The 19,081-nt window shown below is 46.3% G+C and overlaps 1 protein-coding gene across 1 annotated transcript; it reads left to right on the top strand.

Moving 5' to 3' along the window:
- The first annotated feature begins 4,266 nt into the window (after positions 1–4,266).
- On the top strand, positions 4,267–5,226 carry LOC147700592 (olfactory receptor 5AR1-like). Its single transcript, XM_086929141.1, has one exon. It carries the CDS (start codon positions 4,267–4,269, stop codon positions 5,224–5,226), a length of 960 nt encoding a protein of 319 aa, XP_086785267.1.
- Positions 5,227–19,081: the final 13,855 nt, after the last annotated feature.

Here is a 19,081-nt window from a genome sequence, read left to right as displayed (position 1 = left end):
GCCCCGTCAGGAAGGTTAGGCGAGCTATTGCCCAGAGTCACATGGTGCTGGACTAACCTGCCGCAAGAGCCGGGGATCGAACCATGAACCCTGTGGTCCAGAGTCAGGCACCCTGGCAGCTGCGCCACACCTCTTCTGCAAGAGTGAGAGACCATGGCTGAGGTCGCAGCTGTAGCATCATGTTAGATTTTACTTTCATTCGAGTTCCATTGTTTATAATGCCCCCCGTGGCCTCTCAACATGGGGCACTTAGGTGACCGCTGTGCCTTTCTCAAGGCCGGGTCACCCCCTTGCTCCCCACGCCTGCTGATTGCCAGCCTCCTTGCCTCCTTGCCAGCCTCCTTGCCTCCTTGACGCCGACGCCGACACCGTCGCCCCCCCAGCCCCCCGAGCGGCCCAGCCACTGCTGAGCCGGCCGCTTGCCACTTTCCCCGCCGCTGGCCCCCTGTGGCCCCGCCCACCACCGGCCCATTGGCCCAGACGCTAGCCCAGCCCAGCTGACCCGCCCTCCCGTCCCCCTCTTAAGGGGAGATCCTGGTGACCGCGGGAGTGACCGCTGTGCCTTTCTCAAGGCCGGGTCACCCCCTTGCTCCCCACGCCTGCTGATCGCCAGCCTCCTTGCCTCCTTGCCAGCCTCCTTGCCTCCTTGACGCCGACGCCGACACCGTCGCCCCCCGAGCGGCCCAGCCACTGCTGAGCCGGCCGCTCGCCACTTTTCCCGCCGCTGGCCCCCTGCGGCCCTGCCCACCACCGGCCCATTGGCCCAGACGCTAGCCCAGCCCAGCTGACCCGCCCTCCCGTCCCCCTCTTATGTCGCCCCCTCAGCGACCGCGCAGCGGACGTGCGCAGCGGGAGCACCGATTGAGCGCCGAAGGTGCGCCAAAGGTAAGCCCGTCTGCGCCCGTCCGCGCCTGGACCGCGCCCAGTGCCAGGACCCCTGGCCCCCACAGACCCCAGCCCACCCACCGGACGTACGACGCCGCCACCCTCTACGCACTCAATGCCGGCCGAACCCCTGGATGCTACCGAGCCACCCCGAGACGCACCCACGTACCCTTCTGCTGCAACTCCTGCAAGTTCACCTGCATCCAGACCTCCACTACACCAGCACCGACCAAGACCAAGACGAGCAACAGCCACAGCCACCTGAAATGCATCCTGATCAACACCCGCTCCGTCCACAGACACGCCGTCGAGCTCTGGAACCTGCTCGACACCACTTCACCGGACGTCGCCTTCCTCATGGAAACCTGGATGAACGCCTCTTCAGCGCTCCACATCGCCATCGCCATCCCAGGCGGCTACAAGATCATCCGAAGGGACCGCATCAACAACACAGGAGGAGGTATCGCCATCATCCACAGGAACACCATCCGCATCTCGACCAACACCGACGACACCCTCGCACCCGCCGAGCACCTTCACTTCCAGGTCCACATCAACCCCAAGACCACCCTCAGAGGCACCCTCATCTACAGACCCCCGGGACCACGCACACAATTCAGCGAAGACATCGCCGACTTCATCAGCCCGCACGCCCTCTGCTCTGCTGACTACATCCTCCTCGGGGACCTCAACTTCCACCTGGAGAACAACAACGACCGCAACACCACCACCCTGCTGGACAACCTTGCAAACCTGGGACTCAAGCAGCTGGTCACCACCCCCACCCACTACGCCGGACACACACTCGACCCCGTCTTCTCATCCAGCAAGGACATCGCCTTCAGCCACGCCACCGGACTCCATTGGACGGATCTCAGCTGCGTCCACTTCAGCTTCAGAAGGACCACGATCCACCACCACCAGCAACAGGTTGCACGCAGAAGCTGGAACAAGATCACAGCCGACCAACTCGCGACCTCCCTGAGCATGAACCCTCCCACCAGCACACCGAACCCAAGCCAGGCGGCCACCAACCTCACCAAGTGGATCAGCGACTGCGCAGACGACCTCGCCCCCCTGAGGACCGCGCCTAGCAAACCCGGCAGCAAGAAAGCCCCATGGTTCACCGACGAACTCAAGAACTCCAAGAAGAACTGCCGAGCCCTCGAGAGAACCTGGCGCAGAGACCCAACTCCGGACAACATGGCTGCCCTCAAGCTCGCCACCCGAAAGCACCACCAACTCATCCGCGCCACCAAGAAAACCGCATTCAAGGAACGACTGGACAACAATGCACACAACAGCAAGGAACTCTTCAACATCGTCAAAGAGCTCTCCAACCCCAACGCCGGAAACAACGACATCACCTCTTCGCAAGACCTCTGCAACTCCCTCGCCTCCTACTTCCACAACAAGATCGCGGACATACACAACAGCTTCAGCACTCAACTGACGCACGCCACGACCGAACCCCCGCCCCCCACCACCACCCTCCGCGCCTGGAATCCGATCAACACCGAAGACACCATCCGCACGATGAACTCCATCCACTCCGGATCTCCGACCGACCCCTGCCCTCACCACATCTTCAACAAGGCCGACGCTGTCATCGCACCCCACCTGCGGGACATCATCAACACCTCCTTTGACACCGCTACCTTCCCGGAGAGCTGGAAGCACGCAGAACTCAGCGCCCTACTCAAGAAGCCATCAGCCGACCCCACCGACCTCAAGAACTACCGCCCCATCTTGCTGCTCCCGTTTCCTGCAAAAGTCATCGAGAAGACCGTCAACAAGCAGCTGGCCGCCTTCCTCGAGACGAACGGATCCCTCGACTCCTCGCAGTCTGGCTTCCGGGCAAACCACAGCACCGAGACCGCCCTGATCGCAGCCACCGATGACATCCGTGCCCTGCTCGACAACGGAGAAACAGCGGCCCTCATCCTCCTAGATCTCTCCGCGGCCTTCGACACTGTCTGCCACCGTACCCTAGTACAGCGCCTCAGCAACGTCGGAGTCCAGGAGAAGGTACTGGAGTGGATCATCTCCTTCCTCGCCGGGAGAACACAGAGAGTCCGCCTCCCTCCGTTCAGATCGGAAGCCACCGAAGTCATCTGCGGCGTCCCTCAAGGCTCCTCGCTCAGTCCAACCCTCTTCAACGTCTACATGGGCCCCCTTGCAGACATCGCACGCCAGCACAACCTCAACATCATCTCCTACGCCGACGACACCCAGCTGATCCTCTCCCTCACCAACGACCCCGCCACCGCCAGAGACAACCTACACGAAGGGATGAAAGAGGTAGCCGAATGGATGAAGAACAGCCGTCTGAAACTGAACTCGGACAAGACGGAAGTCCTCATCCTGGGATCCTCACCCTCCGCCTGGGACGACTCCTGGTGGCCCCCCGCCCTGGGCAGCGCACCCCAACCAACAGACCACGCACGCAACCTGGGCTTCATCCTGGACTCCTCCCTCTCCATGACCAGACAAGTCAACGCCGTCTCCTCGTCGTGCTTCAACATCCTGCGCATGCTACGTAAGATCTTCCGGTGGATCCCCACCGAGACCAGGAAGACGGTCACCCAGGCCCTCGTCACCAGCCGTCTGGACTACGGCAACACCCTCTACGCCAAACTCCAGAAGAGACTATGTGTATTTGTACGGTGTCTGTTTTGGAGGCATTACCTATCAGGAGGTTGAGTGATCTCTTTTCACATCTCTGGAAAGGAGTAAGGTCCTCTTTGTTGTTTGTGCCCTGCACTCCTATCCCACTTCCTTAGTGACTCTCTTCCCAGTGGCTAGAGTCCACACTCTTAATCTGATTCTAGCATGGCCACCACATCCAGTGTGTGCTGCTCCCATCACAGTCACAGATTTGAGTTTGTTCTACGACCAGCTCCATACTAAACAGAATACATACTGAACCATATAGACCAGTACATCATGCTTTTCACTTCGAAATGCCATTGGGTTCCAATGTGCTTCACGCCTTTTGTTCAATTTCTTTACTTTTCTGACAATTGTGCACCCACACTTTAGCTTTAAACATCTCAAGCTAAAACGCAGATGCCGTGATTGCTCAAAAAATGTATAAATAGACTAACAAACATTTGCATTACAATTATTCTCACATTACTTAAAGTTTGAGCTATTGGTGTTGCATTATTATTGGCAACACCGATAGCTCATACTTTCCTTAATGCGAGATCTATTGCATTGCAAATCCTTGTTAATATACTGCAAACAGATGACACCAATGTTTTCAAAGGCATGCTTTTTAATTACGCTACAATATATTTTGCTATTCATAATCTTGTGTTTTCTTTTTCCCCCAGATCTTTGGTAATTCACTGAACAACAACACAAAGCACTGCAATTATGGAAAAGTCGAATCAGACTCTCTTGAGTGAATTTTTAATTTTGGGATTATCACAAAATCCTCAGCTTCAATTTCTAATTTTCATTGTGTTCTTACTCATGTATTTATTTACTCTTCTTGGAAACCTTGTCATCATTACATTAATATGCATGGACAAACATCTTCAAAATCCCATGTATTATTTTCTCATGAACTTATCTTTCCTAGATATTGGTTTCACAACGGTCACCATCCCAAAACTGCTGGCGGTCTGCCTGAAAGCCAAGAAATCTGACAAATCCATCAATTTCGCCGCATGCATTCTTCAATTCTATTTTTGCATTTCCTTCATCAGCACAGAGTTTTACTTACTGTCGGCCATGGCTTATGACAGGTACCTTGCAATTTGCAACCCCCTGCGCTATGCATATATCATGAATAAAAGAGTCATGATTTCATTGACTGTAACATCCTGGACAATAGGCTATCTTGACACTATACCACATGTTGTTTTGGTATCAAATTTATCCTTCTGTGCATCTAATGAAATCAATCATTTCTTTTGTGATATGAATGCTCTTCTAAAACTAACTTGCACAGACACATATTTCATAAATATCGTAACTTTCGGAGTAGGTATTGTAGCAGGATTTGGCCCTTTCATCTTAACAATAACTTCCTATGTTCTAATCATCTCAAATATCATGAAAATTCCCTCCAACACAGGGAGACAAAAGTTGTTCTCCACATGTTCCTCTCATCTGACTGCAGTTATTTTGTTCTATGGAACTGAGCTTGGTGTTTACATGAAACCAACATCAGGGTACTCTTTGGAGAAAGACAAGCTCTTTGCTGTAATGTATACAGTCGTCATTCCAATGTTGAATCCAGTTCTTTACAGTTTGAGGAACAAGGATGTAAAAGGTGCCTTGAAAAAAGCTATAGGGAAACTAAGGCAGACTCACAATGTACTGCAGTAATTTAATCATTTAAGCTGTACATATAGAAAGTAGTCTTATCTATGGTCATTCCTCAAGTCTCAACAGAGTTTGCTTATAACATTAATACCAAAAGTAAAGCACACTGGAAATTAAATGTGTCTTTAACAAAAATCTGGGCAAAATATGACAGGAAACAATTAATGCATTTTTACACATGAATGTAAACTAAGTCACCACTTACTACATTGTTTATTGGCCTGTGGCCTTAGACCTGTGGAGTTTCCTATTCCTCAGCTAAGAAACAAATCATACAAAAGGATAGTAAAGAAAAAGAGTTTGAGAAGACATACGCTCCCAAAATAAGGTACCACAGTCAGAAACTAATTTATTGATGTAACATTTGACATCAATATTCACTACACAATAAAGGCATAACTTGAGCTGGTACACTTCCATCAAATCTCCTTTTTGTCCTACTGCAAGAGGGTTTCAAATCCCTTGAGACCAGGAAAATGGTGGATACACCTGATCTGCCTCCCAGAGGATTTGAATTCTACTACCCCTCAGACCACCTGGATGGGTCTACCTCAGTGGTGGCTCTGTCTTTATTTGTGGCTGCACCCAAATAGAAATTCAGCTCCCCGGGGACATTATTAGGGTGGTCAACTAGTTCTGCTTCCCATGGAGATGAAACATCAATTAACATCACTTTAGAGGTTACCTGGGTCAGAGTTTTCGCCCTTCCTTATTTGCATTGCCGATGGTCCTTCGATGCCCCACTGAACCCCTTGGTTTCGCAGTGAGGGAGCCAAATATTGGTTAGAGATCAGGGAGAAAGATGCTGCTGTCCCCTCTATAGTCCTGCCTGTCTTTGTCCCATCGATAGTTCCCATCAGCAACGATATTCAGTCACAAGGAGCTGCGGCCACTAGGACCTCACCCTCTAAGTACAGTTCTTCAGGGAGTGAAAGCCAGACAACTTCAAATTAATTAACTGGGTCTTTAAGAGACACTTTTGTCACATAATGAGCTGCCAACAATTGTATGCATTTTCATATAATGAGTGGTTGCACAAATAGTTGAAGGGGTACGCGCCCTATTATAAGACGTTTGGACAAAGTCTTCACATCATTTCATTCCATGCTGCCCTCTATCTGAGGACACTGTTTGAGTCTGGCAATGCACATGGAGCACTTTCAAAATAACTTGGACTATTTATTATTTTTGTATCTAATGTGTTCTAGTTAGCATTTTCAATCCACTTTGATGTTACTTGCTGTGATTATAGCATGGCAAAAACTCAGAGGCTGTCATGTACAATAATGTCATCAGATTAAATGTCACATGCTGTCACTTCCTGTGATGTCATTCAGGGTGAAAGGCACATGATGTCACTTCTGCTATCCATGGCATTTAGATGAATATTTAGGTGCTCATGAGACAGGTGGCCCCATGGTTGTCCTCACCAAAGGTCTGAAACTGTAAGCGCAGAGGAGAACTGCACCACCATTCTCACACTACCAGATCAGTGATTGAGACCAGAGGGAAGGCCCAAGGAGGAGTCCTGAGTGTATCCCGTCAATGTGTGCCTGCTTGGATGTACCATGCTGGCCTCCCAATCAACCATGCTCTTACCGTTGTATTGAGGTTGTTTTATTCCTGAGGCAGGACAGATCTCACAACACAACTTGTGTGCCATTGGCAGCCCTCACCACATACAGGATACAACTATAACTCCACTGACCCTTTAAACAAATCAAACCACACTCCTCTTTGGTCCTAATGACTTTTCCTCTCTTAATTTTCCAAATATCCTATTCAGGAATTTTATCTGTCATGAGTCCTACTAGTCCTGCACTGAACCTGCTGGCCCCATATCTCATTGTAACCAACTGGTCTTCCATGGCCAGACCTACCGGTTTCAACATCGAGTCCAGTGTTGACTGATTACCAATATCCTCTAATACGTCTATTTGTATCATTAAATTACCTCCAGCTTTAGACATCACTCCACCTTTTGGTTTTCCTGTATAAAGTGACCAGAAAAACCCTCAACACATGGTGCTCTTTCTGACACCCTCGCCCTCTTTGCCTTCTTGGGGACTGAACCTGGCCAGAAGTCTCATTTGTTTTCAAAATCATTCTAGCAACTTCACACCTTAGTCCAACAAAAAAACCCTGCCTACCAATGAAAGTCAGAGAGACAGTACAGCACACAATATGGCCCCACTTCAATGTATAATTCCTTTCTCACAAAGCATGACAAATGCCTCCTGAACCTCACTGCTGTCACACAACCACTGAGCCCACCATCATCAACAGACGTGACAACTGAAGCTAAGAGGTTAATTTTACAGTACTTACCACCATAACTGCCCCACTCCATAGTTCACACCTGCTCCCTTGCCTCCCACCCATTTTATTTCTTTGATTAAAGTATCCTGGTATCACACATAGCACAACCCCAATTTACCTTAGTCTCCGATAGGACTGAATATTAGGCTGGGCAAACCTCATGCTACCCCTCCGAAGCCAATTTAAACATTTAAATTGTGATATACTCCACTCAAGTAACTTTTCACAGTAAACCCCGGTGTAAATAAGGAATGCTGAAGTCTAACTTTCTAATCAATTGTGAGTCCATGGTTGCCTTGACAATGCACATTTTTCTTCTTTGAATCCTTCCATGGCATCTGTCTACCTGTTAAGTGTCTTAAAAACATTCATAATTCTTTCCCCTCCTACTGTTTAGTACATGCACCCTCAGGAGTTTCCTTATTCCCATATAAGGTAACTTTTTCACTTAATACCATGTTAAGACACTTTCACCTACCGTTATTCACAATATGTTTTCCCTTTCCTGATCCACCCCTGTGGCCAGGCACTTATTGTCTTGAACAGCAATTATTTTTTATCTGGGATTATTTCATGTCTACCCCTGCTCAAAATGCAGTGTCCCAATCCAAACAGCCTTCTCTACATTGCTTGCTGTGAAAAATCGGGTTATTGCTTGAGGGGGTGTGAGCCTTTCTCAAGCACCAGCCACAATCCTCATCAGGGTGAACCACTAAAGTCACTAAATTAGCCTACGCTTATCCCTCCGGTAGCTTAGTTTAGAGGCAATGAGTAAAGTGGTTATGCAGCATAAAAACAACAATAAAGTGAAACCTAGTACCTAGAGGGTCAAAGAACCAACTGTTGTTGACATCTTGTTGCCCATGACTAGGTAAAGTCAAAAATTATGGCGGACCATGAAGGATCACAGTTTGTATACAAAAAGTAGATTGAGCCTGGTCTCTGCTTACTTTCGAACGTAGAAGAAATGTTGTAAAAAATGTCTGAGAAGGTAAAGTTCAACATGGCCAGAAAGCTGGCAGTGTCCAAGGAGGAGGCGTTGTTGTAGTCATGGTTATGGTTCCTCTGTCAAAGAGATTTTGGAAATTTGGGCTTAAAGAGTGACCAATTGTATAATAGAGGATTATCCTCATTCACTAGTGGGATGGCCCAAGCGGCTGCATCACCGTTTAAGTATGAGATCAGAAATGTAATTCCCGATTGAGTTTCGGGAAAGGCTTGGGGATGCAGTATGAAATGTAATTGTATTTGTGTTAAAAATATCAGGACCTTGACTGATCTCCTAAAATAGCTCCAGGGTGGCTAACAGGGCAGCTGCTGGTACTGTCGCTGAAACAGATGGGCGAGTGGTGTTGGGTCTATCAAACAGTGCTGTAGAAAAGTATAGGGTTTCTAATGCTGTTTACATTTGATTGGTCATACTAGTCAGGTCAGCAGTTTCTGCCTTTGAGGCAGTAATCACCCATTTTAGATCGGCTAGCACGGTACAGAGATCTTCGATGGAGGCCATTCTATTTATCACTGTTTTGGAACACTGTTCAAGTTCAAGTTCAAGTTCAGTAATTTGTATAGCGCACTACTCACCCAGAGGGTCTCAAGGCGCTTGAGTGAGAGTGGGTGCATCATTTATCGAATAGCCAGGTTTTTAGCTGCTTTCTGAAGGAGAGGTGGTTCTGTGTGAGGCGGAGGTGAGTGGGGAGAGAGTTCCAGGTTTTGGCCGCTAAGTAGGAGAAAGATCTTCCTCCCATGGTGGATCTATTGATGCGCGGGATTGTGGCGAAGGCTTGATTGGATGAACGTAGTTGGCGGGTGGGTGTGTAGAAGGATAGTCGTTTGTTGAGGCATTCGGGTATTAGGTCGTAGAGGGCCTTGTGTGCGTGGGTGAGGAGACGGAACGTTATTATCTTGTTGACAGGAAGCCAGTGGAGATCTTTCAGATGACCGGAAATGTGAGCTTGACGGGGGATGTCCAGTATGAGTCTGGCTGAGGCGTTTTGGATGCGTTGGAGCTTTTTCTGTAGTTTGGTTGTGGTTCCGGCGTAGAGGGTGTTTCCATAATCTAGTCGGCTAGTGACTAGTGCGTGGGTGACTGTCTTTCTTGTTTCGGTGGCGATCCAGCGGAAGATTTGTTTGAGCATACGTAGGATGTTGAAGCATGATGATGAGACGGCGTTGACTTGTCTGGTCATCGATAGGGAGGAGTCTAGGATGAAGCCCAGGTTACGTGCGTGATCTGTAGGTATGGGTGCTCTGCCCAGAGCCGGTAGCCACCATGAGTCATCCCATGCAGAGGGGGATGATCCTAAGATGAGGACATACGTTTTGTCCGAGTTTAGTTTTAAACGACTGTTCTTCATCCATACGGCTACTTCTTTCATTCCTTCGTGTAGATTGGTTTTGGCGGTGTTAGGATCTTTGGTGAGGGAGAGGATCAGCTGGGTGTCGTCAGCGTAGGAGATGATGTTGAGGTTGTATTGTCGCGCGATGGATGCAAGAGGACTCATGTACACATTGAAGAGGGTGGGACTGAGTGATGATCCTTGTGGTACGCCGCAGATGACTTTGGTTGCCTCTGATTTGAATGGGGGGAGGCGGACTCTCTGGGTTCTTCCGGCGAGGAACGAGATGATCCAGTCCAACGCTTTTCCTTGTATTCCGATGTTGCTGAGTCGTTGTATGAGGGTGTTATGACAGACTGTATCGAAGGCAGCGGAGAGGTCAAGTAGGATGAGGGCAACTCTTTCTCGTTGTCCAGTAGCGTTCGGATGTCGTCTGTAGCAGCAATGAGGGCGGTTTCGGTGCTGTGTTTGGCTCAGAAGCCGGACTGTGAGGGGTCAAGTGAATTGTTGGATTCAAGGAAGGTGGCGAGCTGACTATTGACGGCTTTCTCGATGACTTTGGCCGGGAAGGGGAGGAGCGAGATGGGGCGGTAGTTCTTAAGTTCAGAGGGGTCCGCTGTGGATTTCTTCAGAAGTGCGCTGAGTTCGGCATGTTGCCAGCTTTCTGGGAAGGTAGCGGAGTTGAAGGAGCAGTTGATGACATCGCAAAGATGGGGTGCGATGATGGAGTCTGCTTTGTTGAAAATGTGGTGGGGACATGGGTCGGTTGGCGATCCTGAGTGGATGGAGTTCATCAGGCGGATGGGGTCTTCAGTCGTGATTGGGTTCCAGGTGCAAAGGTTGTGAGAGTGCTGTTTTGGTTCGGAGGTGGGTGGAGTGGGTTGTTCTTCGGACAGGTTTCCAAAGCTGTTTTGAATCTCGGCCATTTTGTTGTGGAAGAAAGAGGATAGGGAGTCGCAGAGGTCTTGGGAGGGAGTGATGTCGTTGGTGCCGGCGGTGGGGTTAGTAAATTCTCTGACGATGTTGAATAATTCTTTGCTGTTGTGGGTGTTGTTGTCGAGTCGATCCTTAAATGCTGATTTCTTGGTGGATCGGATCAGTTGGTGGTGTATGCGGGTGGCGTCCTTGAAGGTGGTCAGGTTGTTAGTGGTTGGGTTTTTTCTCCAGGTTTTCTCGAGGGTACGACATAACTTCTTGGATTTCTTAAGGTCATCGTTGAACCAAGGGGCCTTTTTGCTACCTTGTTTGATCTGGTGGTTTTTCAAGGGTGCTAATTTATCAGCGCTGTGGGTGATCCATTGTGTGAGTTTGGTGGCAGCTTGGTTTGGGTCCGATGATATGGCGGGGGGGTTTTGGCTAAGCGATGTGAAGAGTTGGTCGGTGGTGATTTTGTTCCAGTTTCTTCGAGGAATAGGTTGTGGTGGGACGTGGGTCGTGGTCTTTTTGTAGCTGAAGTGAACGCAGCTGTGGTCCGTCCAATGGATAGCCATGGTGTGATCAAAGGAGATGTGTTTGCTGGAGGTGAAGATAGGGTCGAGCGTGTGTCCGGCAAGGTGGGTGGGAGTGTCAACAAGTTGTTTGAGTCCGAGATTGAAAACAATAGAGGAAGTATAGAGGAATTGATAGAATCACCCTCCTTGTAGATCCACATAAACAAAAAGATTCTATCAAAATTAGGGTGCAAGTGTTAGGTTTTTTGTATATAAAATTTATTAGAGAAGGGGTGGAATAGGGCTCTTCCTCAGATTGGTGAGATGAAGGCACTATGTGCTTTTAAAATACCCCTCACACACTAAGAATCCCTTAGTGTCATGCTTCATCATGGGGGTCTTCCCGTCCCTCTACGGGGCGGGGCGTGCTACGACCTACGCGGGAGCACTATTTTTTGTGATTGAAGACTATGTGTTCGTGCATTGTGAATGGGATTAGTGAAGTGTAGGGACCTTGTGATGTGAAATTATAAAATTTAAAAATTCCCTGGCTAGTGGAAAAAATAATTTTATTCGCTTCCCTGGCTGGGAATGTTAAAAAGGGGTTTGTGAGGTAAGGCTGTTGGCACCTACCAGGTCGACATGTTTCACAGACAGTCCCCTACTGTACTGTACTTGCCCTGGCCCTGCCTACTGTACTGCACTTGCCCTGGCCTCCATCCCTAGAATAAAAAAGGCAAGATCTGGCGGCCGCAGGTTCGACTATAATGCGCCAAAGCACTGGAACTCCCTCCCACTAGCCATGAGGAGTGATCAGAATCTACTATCCTTCCGAAAAAAATTAAAAACCTGGCTCTTTCCCTAAATACCTTCCTGCACTGACCCCTTTTGGAATAAACAAGGTCCTTTTAGCGCTGGGATGCCCAAGGGTAGCTATGCGCTCTATAAATCCACTTCCAAATTCCAAATTCCAAATTCCAAATTCCAAATTCCAAATACTGTCTGCTCATCAGGACCACTGTTGGTCCCTACTATAAGGTACTCAGTTCTAATATTTGCCTAGAGTCCTACAAATTGGTAGCAAAAATAAGCTATCAATTTGTGCTTCGGGGCATGAGTTGGCCCAGGGTGAAGCAGAAAAACATTTTCCAAAATATTTTCAAAAAGGACACATTGGTCTCTGTAAAGAAAAAGAGAAAAATAAGGAAAAAAAGTAAACACACAGTTGATGTATACTTTTTTTGCACATAGTTCTCAGTTGTTTGCCCGTTTTTCTTTATCTGACATACAATCATATATATATGTCCATGCTATGTTAGCAACACCGTTGGACATTGGCCATATATTTCTTTGTCCAAGGTAATTCGCTCCATTCTGTTGAGCCTGTTCGTTTCATGCAAACACACATATGATCTTTACAAGAACACACACATGTAACTCTTACATAAAGACTGACACCCTTGCACAAATCTCCGTGTGGAGCGTTTGTTTTTTACAATCGGTTTACTCATTGTATGAGTTTCGAGTGTAAGCGTTGATAGATCGGTAAAATTAGAATGTGGAAATGTACATATATACAAAACGTGCCTCATCATGTCTTTGTAATTCTTTTTTTGTAATTCTTTTTCGTTCAGCAATTATTGTTTGCAAACGGTTTACTCGTCATCCGAGTTGCGAGTGCAAACTATGTTGTTACAAAGCTAAGGATGAGCGTAAGTATATTCGTATATACATACTTTTTTGATTCTGATTTCGTGCCTCATGAGCTGACAAGCGAGGGTTCTCAGACGCGGTTAACTGTAAAAGTAAATAAATAAAGCCGCGCCCTCTCATTAGATTGCATGGTTTCAAGGGAGCAGATTTTTTACCTCGGGTTCTTTTTGAAGTCCCGCTTTGCTCGACTGACTCGTACTTACTTGACCGCCAGTGTCTGATGCTTCATTCCTGCCCCCGTGTCACTCCGAAGTAGCACCGGCTTTGCATTGCTGACATTCTTTTATGAATGCCGGTTGTCTGTTGTCGGCGTGCTCTAACCGGGTGTGGAAGCTAGACTGCTAACCAAAAATGGCCGCCCGTTTTTGGAACAGTTCATGACACATTAGAAAACAGTATTTCTTCTATGTTTCTTTTTCGAATTTTCGGAATATAATCCTTTCTAAAATATTAAATAACACATATAAAAACATTTCAGATATATTGGGCATATTTAGAAAACGATTGTTGGAGGAAGGCAGCATATCTTAGCAATTTGGCTCTGATTTGTATTCAGGGATGAGCAGCATCGCTCTTTTAACTATCCCTACCAGGTCCTATCCTCTTTTTGGTTTTTGGAAGTAGGTTTTGGTATTTAGCTGGATAGTAAGGTTGGACACTAGGTTGCCACCATTATCTGAATTGGGGACAGCTTCTCAAGTGGCTAATAGTAGTGTTTACAGTCGGCCCCATGGAATGTCATCATTCAGGCCGTTTTTATTGGATTTGATTCTGAAAACCCACCTTTGTTCTTTTTCTAGGAGTTGTTCCTCCCTTGCCACCAACTCAATTATTGTCCAACGCATTTCTTCTGCTTTGTGACCCATTTCTAAGAAGTGGTTTGTCAGTTTCGTGCTGGATTTTTTTACATTTCACAGTACTTTTGTGCTCACCTATTCTTATATTGATGGCTCGGCTGGTCATACCCACGTATTCCAAATTACATGGACATTTTATCAGATACACGGCGTTTGAGCTATTGCAGTTACTGACGTTTCTCTGCTCCCATTGGGTTCCATCGTTAAAGGTGATCATGGTGCTTTTTTTAGTCAGGCAGCAAACCTTACAATTTCCACAGGGATGGTGGCCTTGTACAAAGTTCGCACTCCTCGTGATGTTATTGCCAGCTATTTTCGGTCTAGTGTGGACCAGCAGATCTCGAATACTCTGTGCTTTTTTATGGGAAAAAATAGGTTTTGGTAGTTGGAGGTTTCCACTGTTTAAAATTTTCCAGTTCTTATTGATGATCTTGGTCACCTGGTTTGAGCTGGTGTTGAAAGTGGTGACGCAAATTGGTCTTTGCTCTTCCTCCTTCTGAATCTTGTCTTCAAGGAGACTTTCTCTACAGTTATTCCTTGCTCGTTTGTAGGCTTGATCGATGATTTTCTTTGGGTACTGTCGTTCTTCTAGTTTCTTCTTGAGGTCTTTTGATTGATGTTTGAAATTGCTGACCTCTGTACAGTTCCTACGAAGTCGTAGGAACTGCCCATAGGGCAAATTATCCCGCAAATGTTTCGAGTGGAAGCTCTGGTACATTAACAAACAGTTTTTCGATGTACTTTTGAAGTGAGTGGTGGTCATCAATTACCCTTCTTTGGGGAAAATATTTAAATCTAGAAAAACCAGATTGATGTTTGAGCTGGTGCTTGTAAATTTTAGAAATTCATCCTGTAGGTTCAGCCCTGTTAGGAATTGTTTAGAGGATTTTTCATCTCCATCCCAGATGATAAGGATATCATCGATGTATCGCTTCCAGGTTCTGATGTTACTCCTGAAAGGGTTCCTGGGGTTCAAGATCTTGGTGACCTTTAAATGGTGAACATAGAGACCAGCTATGCTGGGAGCAAATGTGCTCCCCATGCTGGTCCCATGCTTTTGGAGGTATATGGTACCCTCATATTCGAAAAAGTTTTCTTTTAAAGCCAGAGCACAGCACTCCATGACGACATTACGTGGAGTTTGGTAGTCCCATTCTTCCTCAAAAAGCACGTCTTCAATTATTGTCAGGGTCTCGTGGTGTGGTAGACTCGTGTAGAGAGATTCTACATCACAGCTGATCAGAAGCTGGGTTTCAGGGTTGAAGGTCTGATCTTCAAGAAGGTTTAACACATCCTTAGTGTCTTTAAGATAAGTGGATGTCCGTTGGACCATTGGTCTAAGGAAAGCATCTGCAAATTTGGATACAGGTTCCAAAATTGAACCTATCCCAGAGACTATCGGGCGTCCTGGGGGATTTTGTAGATTCTTATGGATCTTGGGTAAAGTATGTAAGTAGGGGGTCTTCGGATTCTTTTGACAGAGAAATTCCCCTTCTTTCTTTGTGATCCAATCGTGGGCCAAAGCTTCTTCGACCATTGTGGTAATCTTTGTTCTTATTTTTTCAGTGGGGTCTTCACGAAGGATTTCATAATTTCGTTGGTCTCTTAGAAGTCGCATGCACTCGTTGTCATATTGCTCTTTGCTTTGAATTACTGTTGCACCCCCTTTATCTGCTGGTTTTATTACCATTTCTTTGTTGTTGCTTAGTTCACGCAGAGCTATTCGTTCCTCTTTTGAAATATTTTGGTACACTCGTTTGTTTGTGGGGTTCAATTCCTCAAGTTCCTTCATAACTGCATTCTCGAAAGCAAGCAGTTCCACAGGTAGTGTGTTGTCCATTGGGGTAAAGCTGGATTTTGGTTTGAGTCCTGTGTCTCCCTTGTCTTGACGGTCTTCCTTGTCTTTAAAGAAGACTTGAAAAGAAAAAAATTTACCCCTATATTAAGGATGATTACAAACCATCTCGAGAAAACATCACTGACGATGATTCATCAGATACTGGATCCAACAGCTCAGGTTCAAGTAGAAACAAAAGTCCTAGACAACAAGGTAGAGGGAGAAGCTTTCGAAGACCGAACTATCGAGGCACAAGAGGATGGAACAACTATCCCCCACATATGATGTTCCCACATCAAGGATATGGCATGCCGCCTTTCCAACACCCACAGGGGCCACCCCCACCCTGGGGCTATCAACAACAGGATTATGGATACTTTGACCACACTTCTTTTTTAGGGGCACGTCAAGGACGCAACAAAGGGAGAAACAGACGAGGAACAAATGTGCACTGGGACACCACAACAAAGGACCCACCGAGAGTTTGCACGAGGAGCATGACAGGGGCATCAAAGAAATTAGCCTAGTTGTGAACCTTACTGATATTGAACTATCGGAACAACAGAAACAAGTACTAGAAAAAGGACTTGGATATGTCCCCACGGCCAACCTGGATAAATTCCATTTATGCAAGGAGGTCCAGGAGTTCATGAGACGCTTAAAACTTCAAGTCTTCTTTAAAGACAAGGAAGACCGTCAAGACAAGGGAGACACAGGACTCAAACCAAAATCCAGCTTTACCCCAATGGACAACACACCACCTGTGAAACTGCTTGCTTTCGAGAATGCAGTTATGAAGGAACTTGAGGAATTGAACCCCACAAACAAACGAGTGTACCAAAATATTTCAAAAGAGGAACGAATAGCTCTGCGTGAACTAAGCAACAACAAAGAAATGGTAATAAAACCAGCAGATAAAGGGGGTGCAACAGTAATTCAAAGCAAAGAGCAATATGACAATGAGTGCATGCGACTTCTAAGAGATCAACGAAATTATGAAATCCTTCGTGAAGACCCCACTGAAAAAATAAGAACAAAGATTACCACAATGGTCGAAGAAGCTTTGGCCCACGATTGGATCACAAAGAAAGAAGGGGAATTTCTCTGTCAAAAGAATCCGAAGACCCCCTACTTATATACTTTACCCAAGATCCATAAGAGTCTACAAAATCCCCCAGGACGCCCGATAGTCTCTGGGATAGGTTCAATTTTGGAACCTGTATCCAAATTCGCAGATGCTTTCCTTAGACCAATGGTCCAACGGACATCCACTTATCTTAAAGACACTAAGGATGTGTTAAACCTTCTTGAAGATCAGACCTTCAACCCTGAAACCCAGCTTCTGATCAGCTGTGATGTAGAATCTCTCTACACAAGTCTACCACACCACGAGACCCTGACAATAATTGAAGACGTGCTTTTTGAGGAAGAATGGGACTACCAAACTCCACGTAATGTCGTCATGGAGTGCTGTGCTCTGGCTTTAAAAGAAAACTTTTTCGAATATGAGGGTACCATATACCTCCAAAAGCATGGGACCAGCATGGGGAGCACATTTGCTCCCAGCATAGCTGGTCTCTATGTCCACCATTTAGAGGTCACCAAGATCTTGAACCCCAGGAACCCTTTCAGGAGTAACATCAGAACCTGGAAGCGATACATCGATGATATCCTTATCATCTGGGATGGAGATGAAAAATCCTCTAAACAATTCCTAACATGGCTGAACCTACAGGATGAATTTCTAAAATTTACAAGCACCAGCTCAAACATCAATCTGGTTTTTCTAGATTTAAATATTTTCCCCAAAGAAGGGAAATTGATGACCACCACTCACTTCAAAAGTACATCGAAAAACTGTTTGTTAATGTACCAGAGCTTCCACCCGAAACATTTGCGGGATAATTTGCCCTATGGGCAGTTCCTACGACTTTGTAGGAACTGTACAGAGGTCAGCAATTTAAACATCAATCAAAAGACCTCAAGAAGAAACTAGAAGAACGACAGTACCCAAAGAAAATCATCGATCAAGCCTACAAACGAGCAAGGAATAACTGTAGAGAAAGTCTCCTTGAAGACAAGATTCAGAAGGAGGAAGAGCAAAGACCAATTTGCGTCACCACTTTCAACACCAGCTCAAACCAGGTGACCAAGATCATCAATAAGAACTGGAAAATTTTAAACAGTGGAAACCTCCAACTACCAAAACCTATTTTTTCCCATAAAAAAGCACAGAGTATTTGAGATCTGCTGGTCCACACTAGACCGAAAATAGCTGGCAATAACATCACGAGGAGTGTGAACTTTGTACAAGGCCACCATCCCTGTGGAAATTGTAAGGTTTGCTGCCTGACTAAAAAAAGCACCATGATCACCTTTAACGATGGAACCCAATGGGAGCAGAGAAATTTCAGTAACTGCAATAGCTCAAACGCCGTGTATCTGATAAAATGTCCATGTAATTTGGAATACGTGGGTATGACCAGCCGAGCCATCAAGATAAGAATAGGTGAGCACAAAAGTACTGTGAAATGTAAAAAATCCAGCACGAAACTGACAAACCACTTCTTAGAAATGGGTCACAAAGCAGAAGAAATGCGTTGGACAATAATTGAGTTGGTGGCAAGGGAGGAACAACTCCTAGAAAAAGAACAAAGGTGGGTTTTCAGAATCAAATCCAATAAAAACGGCCTGAATGATGACATTCCATGGGGCCGACTGTAAACACTACTATCAGCCGCTTGAGAAGCTGTCCCCAATTCAGATAATGGTGGCAACCTAGTGTCCAACCTTACTATCCAGCTAAATACCAAAACCTACTTCCGAAAACCAAAAAGAGGATAGGACCTGGTAGGGATAGTTAAAAGAGTGATGCTGCTCATCCCTGAATACAAATCAGAGCCAAATTGCTAAGATATGCTGCCTTCCTCCAACAATCGTTTTCTAAATATGCTCAATATATCTGAAATATTTTTATATGTGTTATTTAATATTTTAGAAAGGATTATATTCCGAAAATTCAAAAAAGAAACATAGAAGAAATACTGTTTTCTAATGTGTCATGAACTGTTCCAAAAACGGGCGGCCATTTTGGGTTAGCAGTCTAGCTTCCACACCCGGTTAGAGCACGCCGACAACAGACAACCGGCATTCATAAAAGAATGTCAGCAATGCAAAGCCGGTGCTACTTCGGAGTGACACGGGGGCAGGAATGAAGCATCAGACACTGGCGGTCAAGTAAGTACGAGTCAGTCGAGCAAAGAGGGACTTCAAAAAGAACACGAGGTAAAAAATCTGCTCCCTTGAAACCATGCAATCTAATGAGAGGGCGCGGCTTTATTTATTTACTTTTACAGTTAACCG

This window comes from Lissotriton vulgaris, chromosome 7 (assembly GCF_964263255.1).
Source record: "Lissotriton vulgaris chromosome 7, aLisVul1.2, whole genome shotgun sequence".
In the NCBI taxonomy this organism is placed as follows: Eukaryota; Metazoa; Chordata; class Amphibia; order Caudata; family Salamandridae; genus Lissotriton; species Lissotriton vulgaris.
The sequence above is the reverse complement of the archived record's forward strand: the minus strand, read 5'-3'. Positions and strand labels throughout refer to the sequence as shown.

Bases quoted from the DNA above. Each gene is read 5' to 3' on its own strand.
- LOC147700592 (XM_086929141.1), top strand. From the start codon at position 4,267: ATGGAAAAGTCGAATCAGACTCTCTTGAGTGAATTTTTAATTTTGGGA.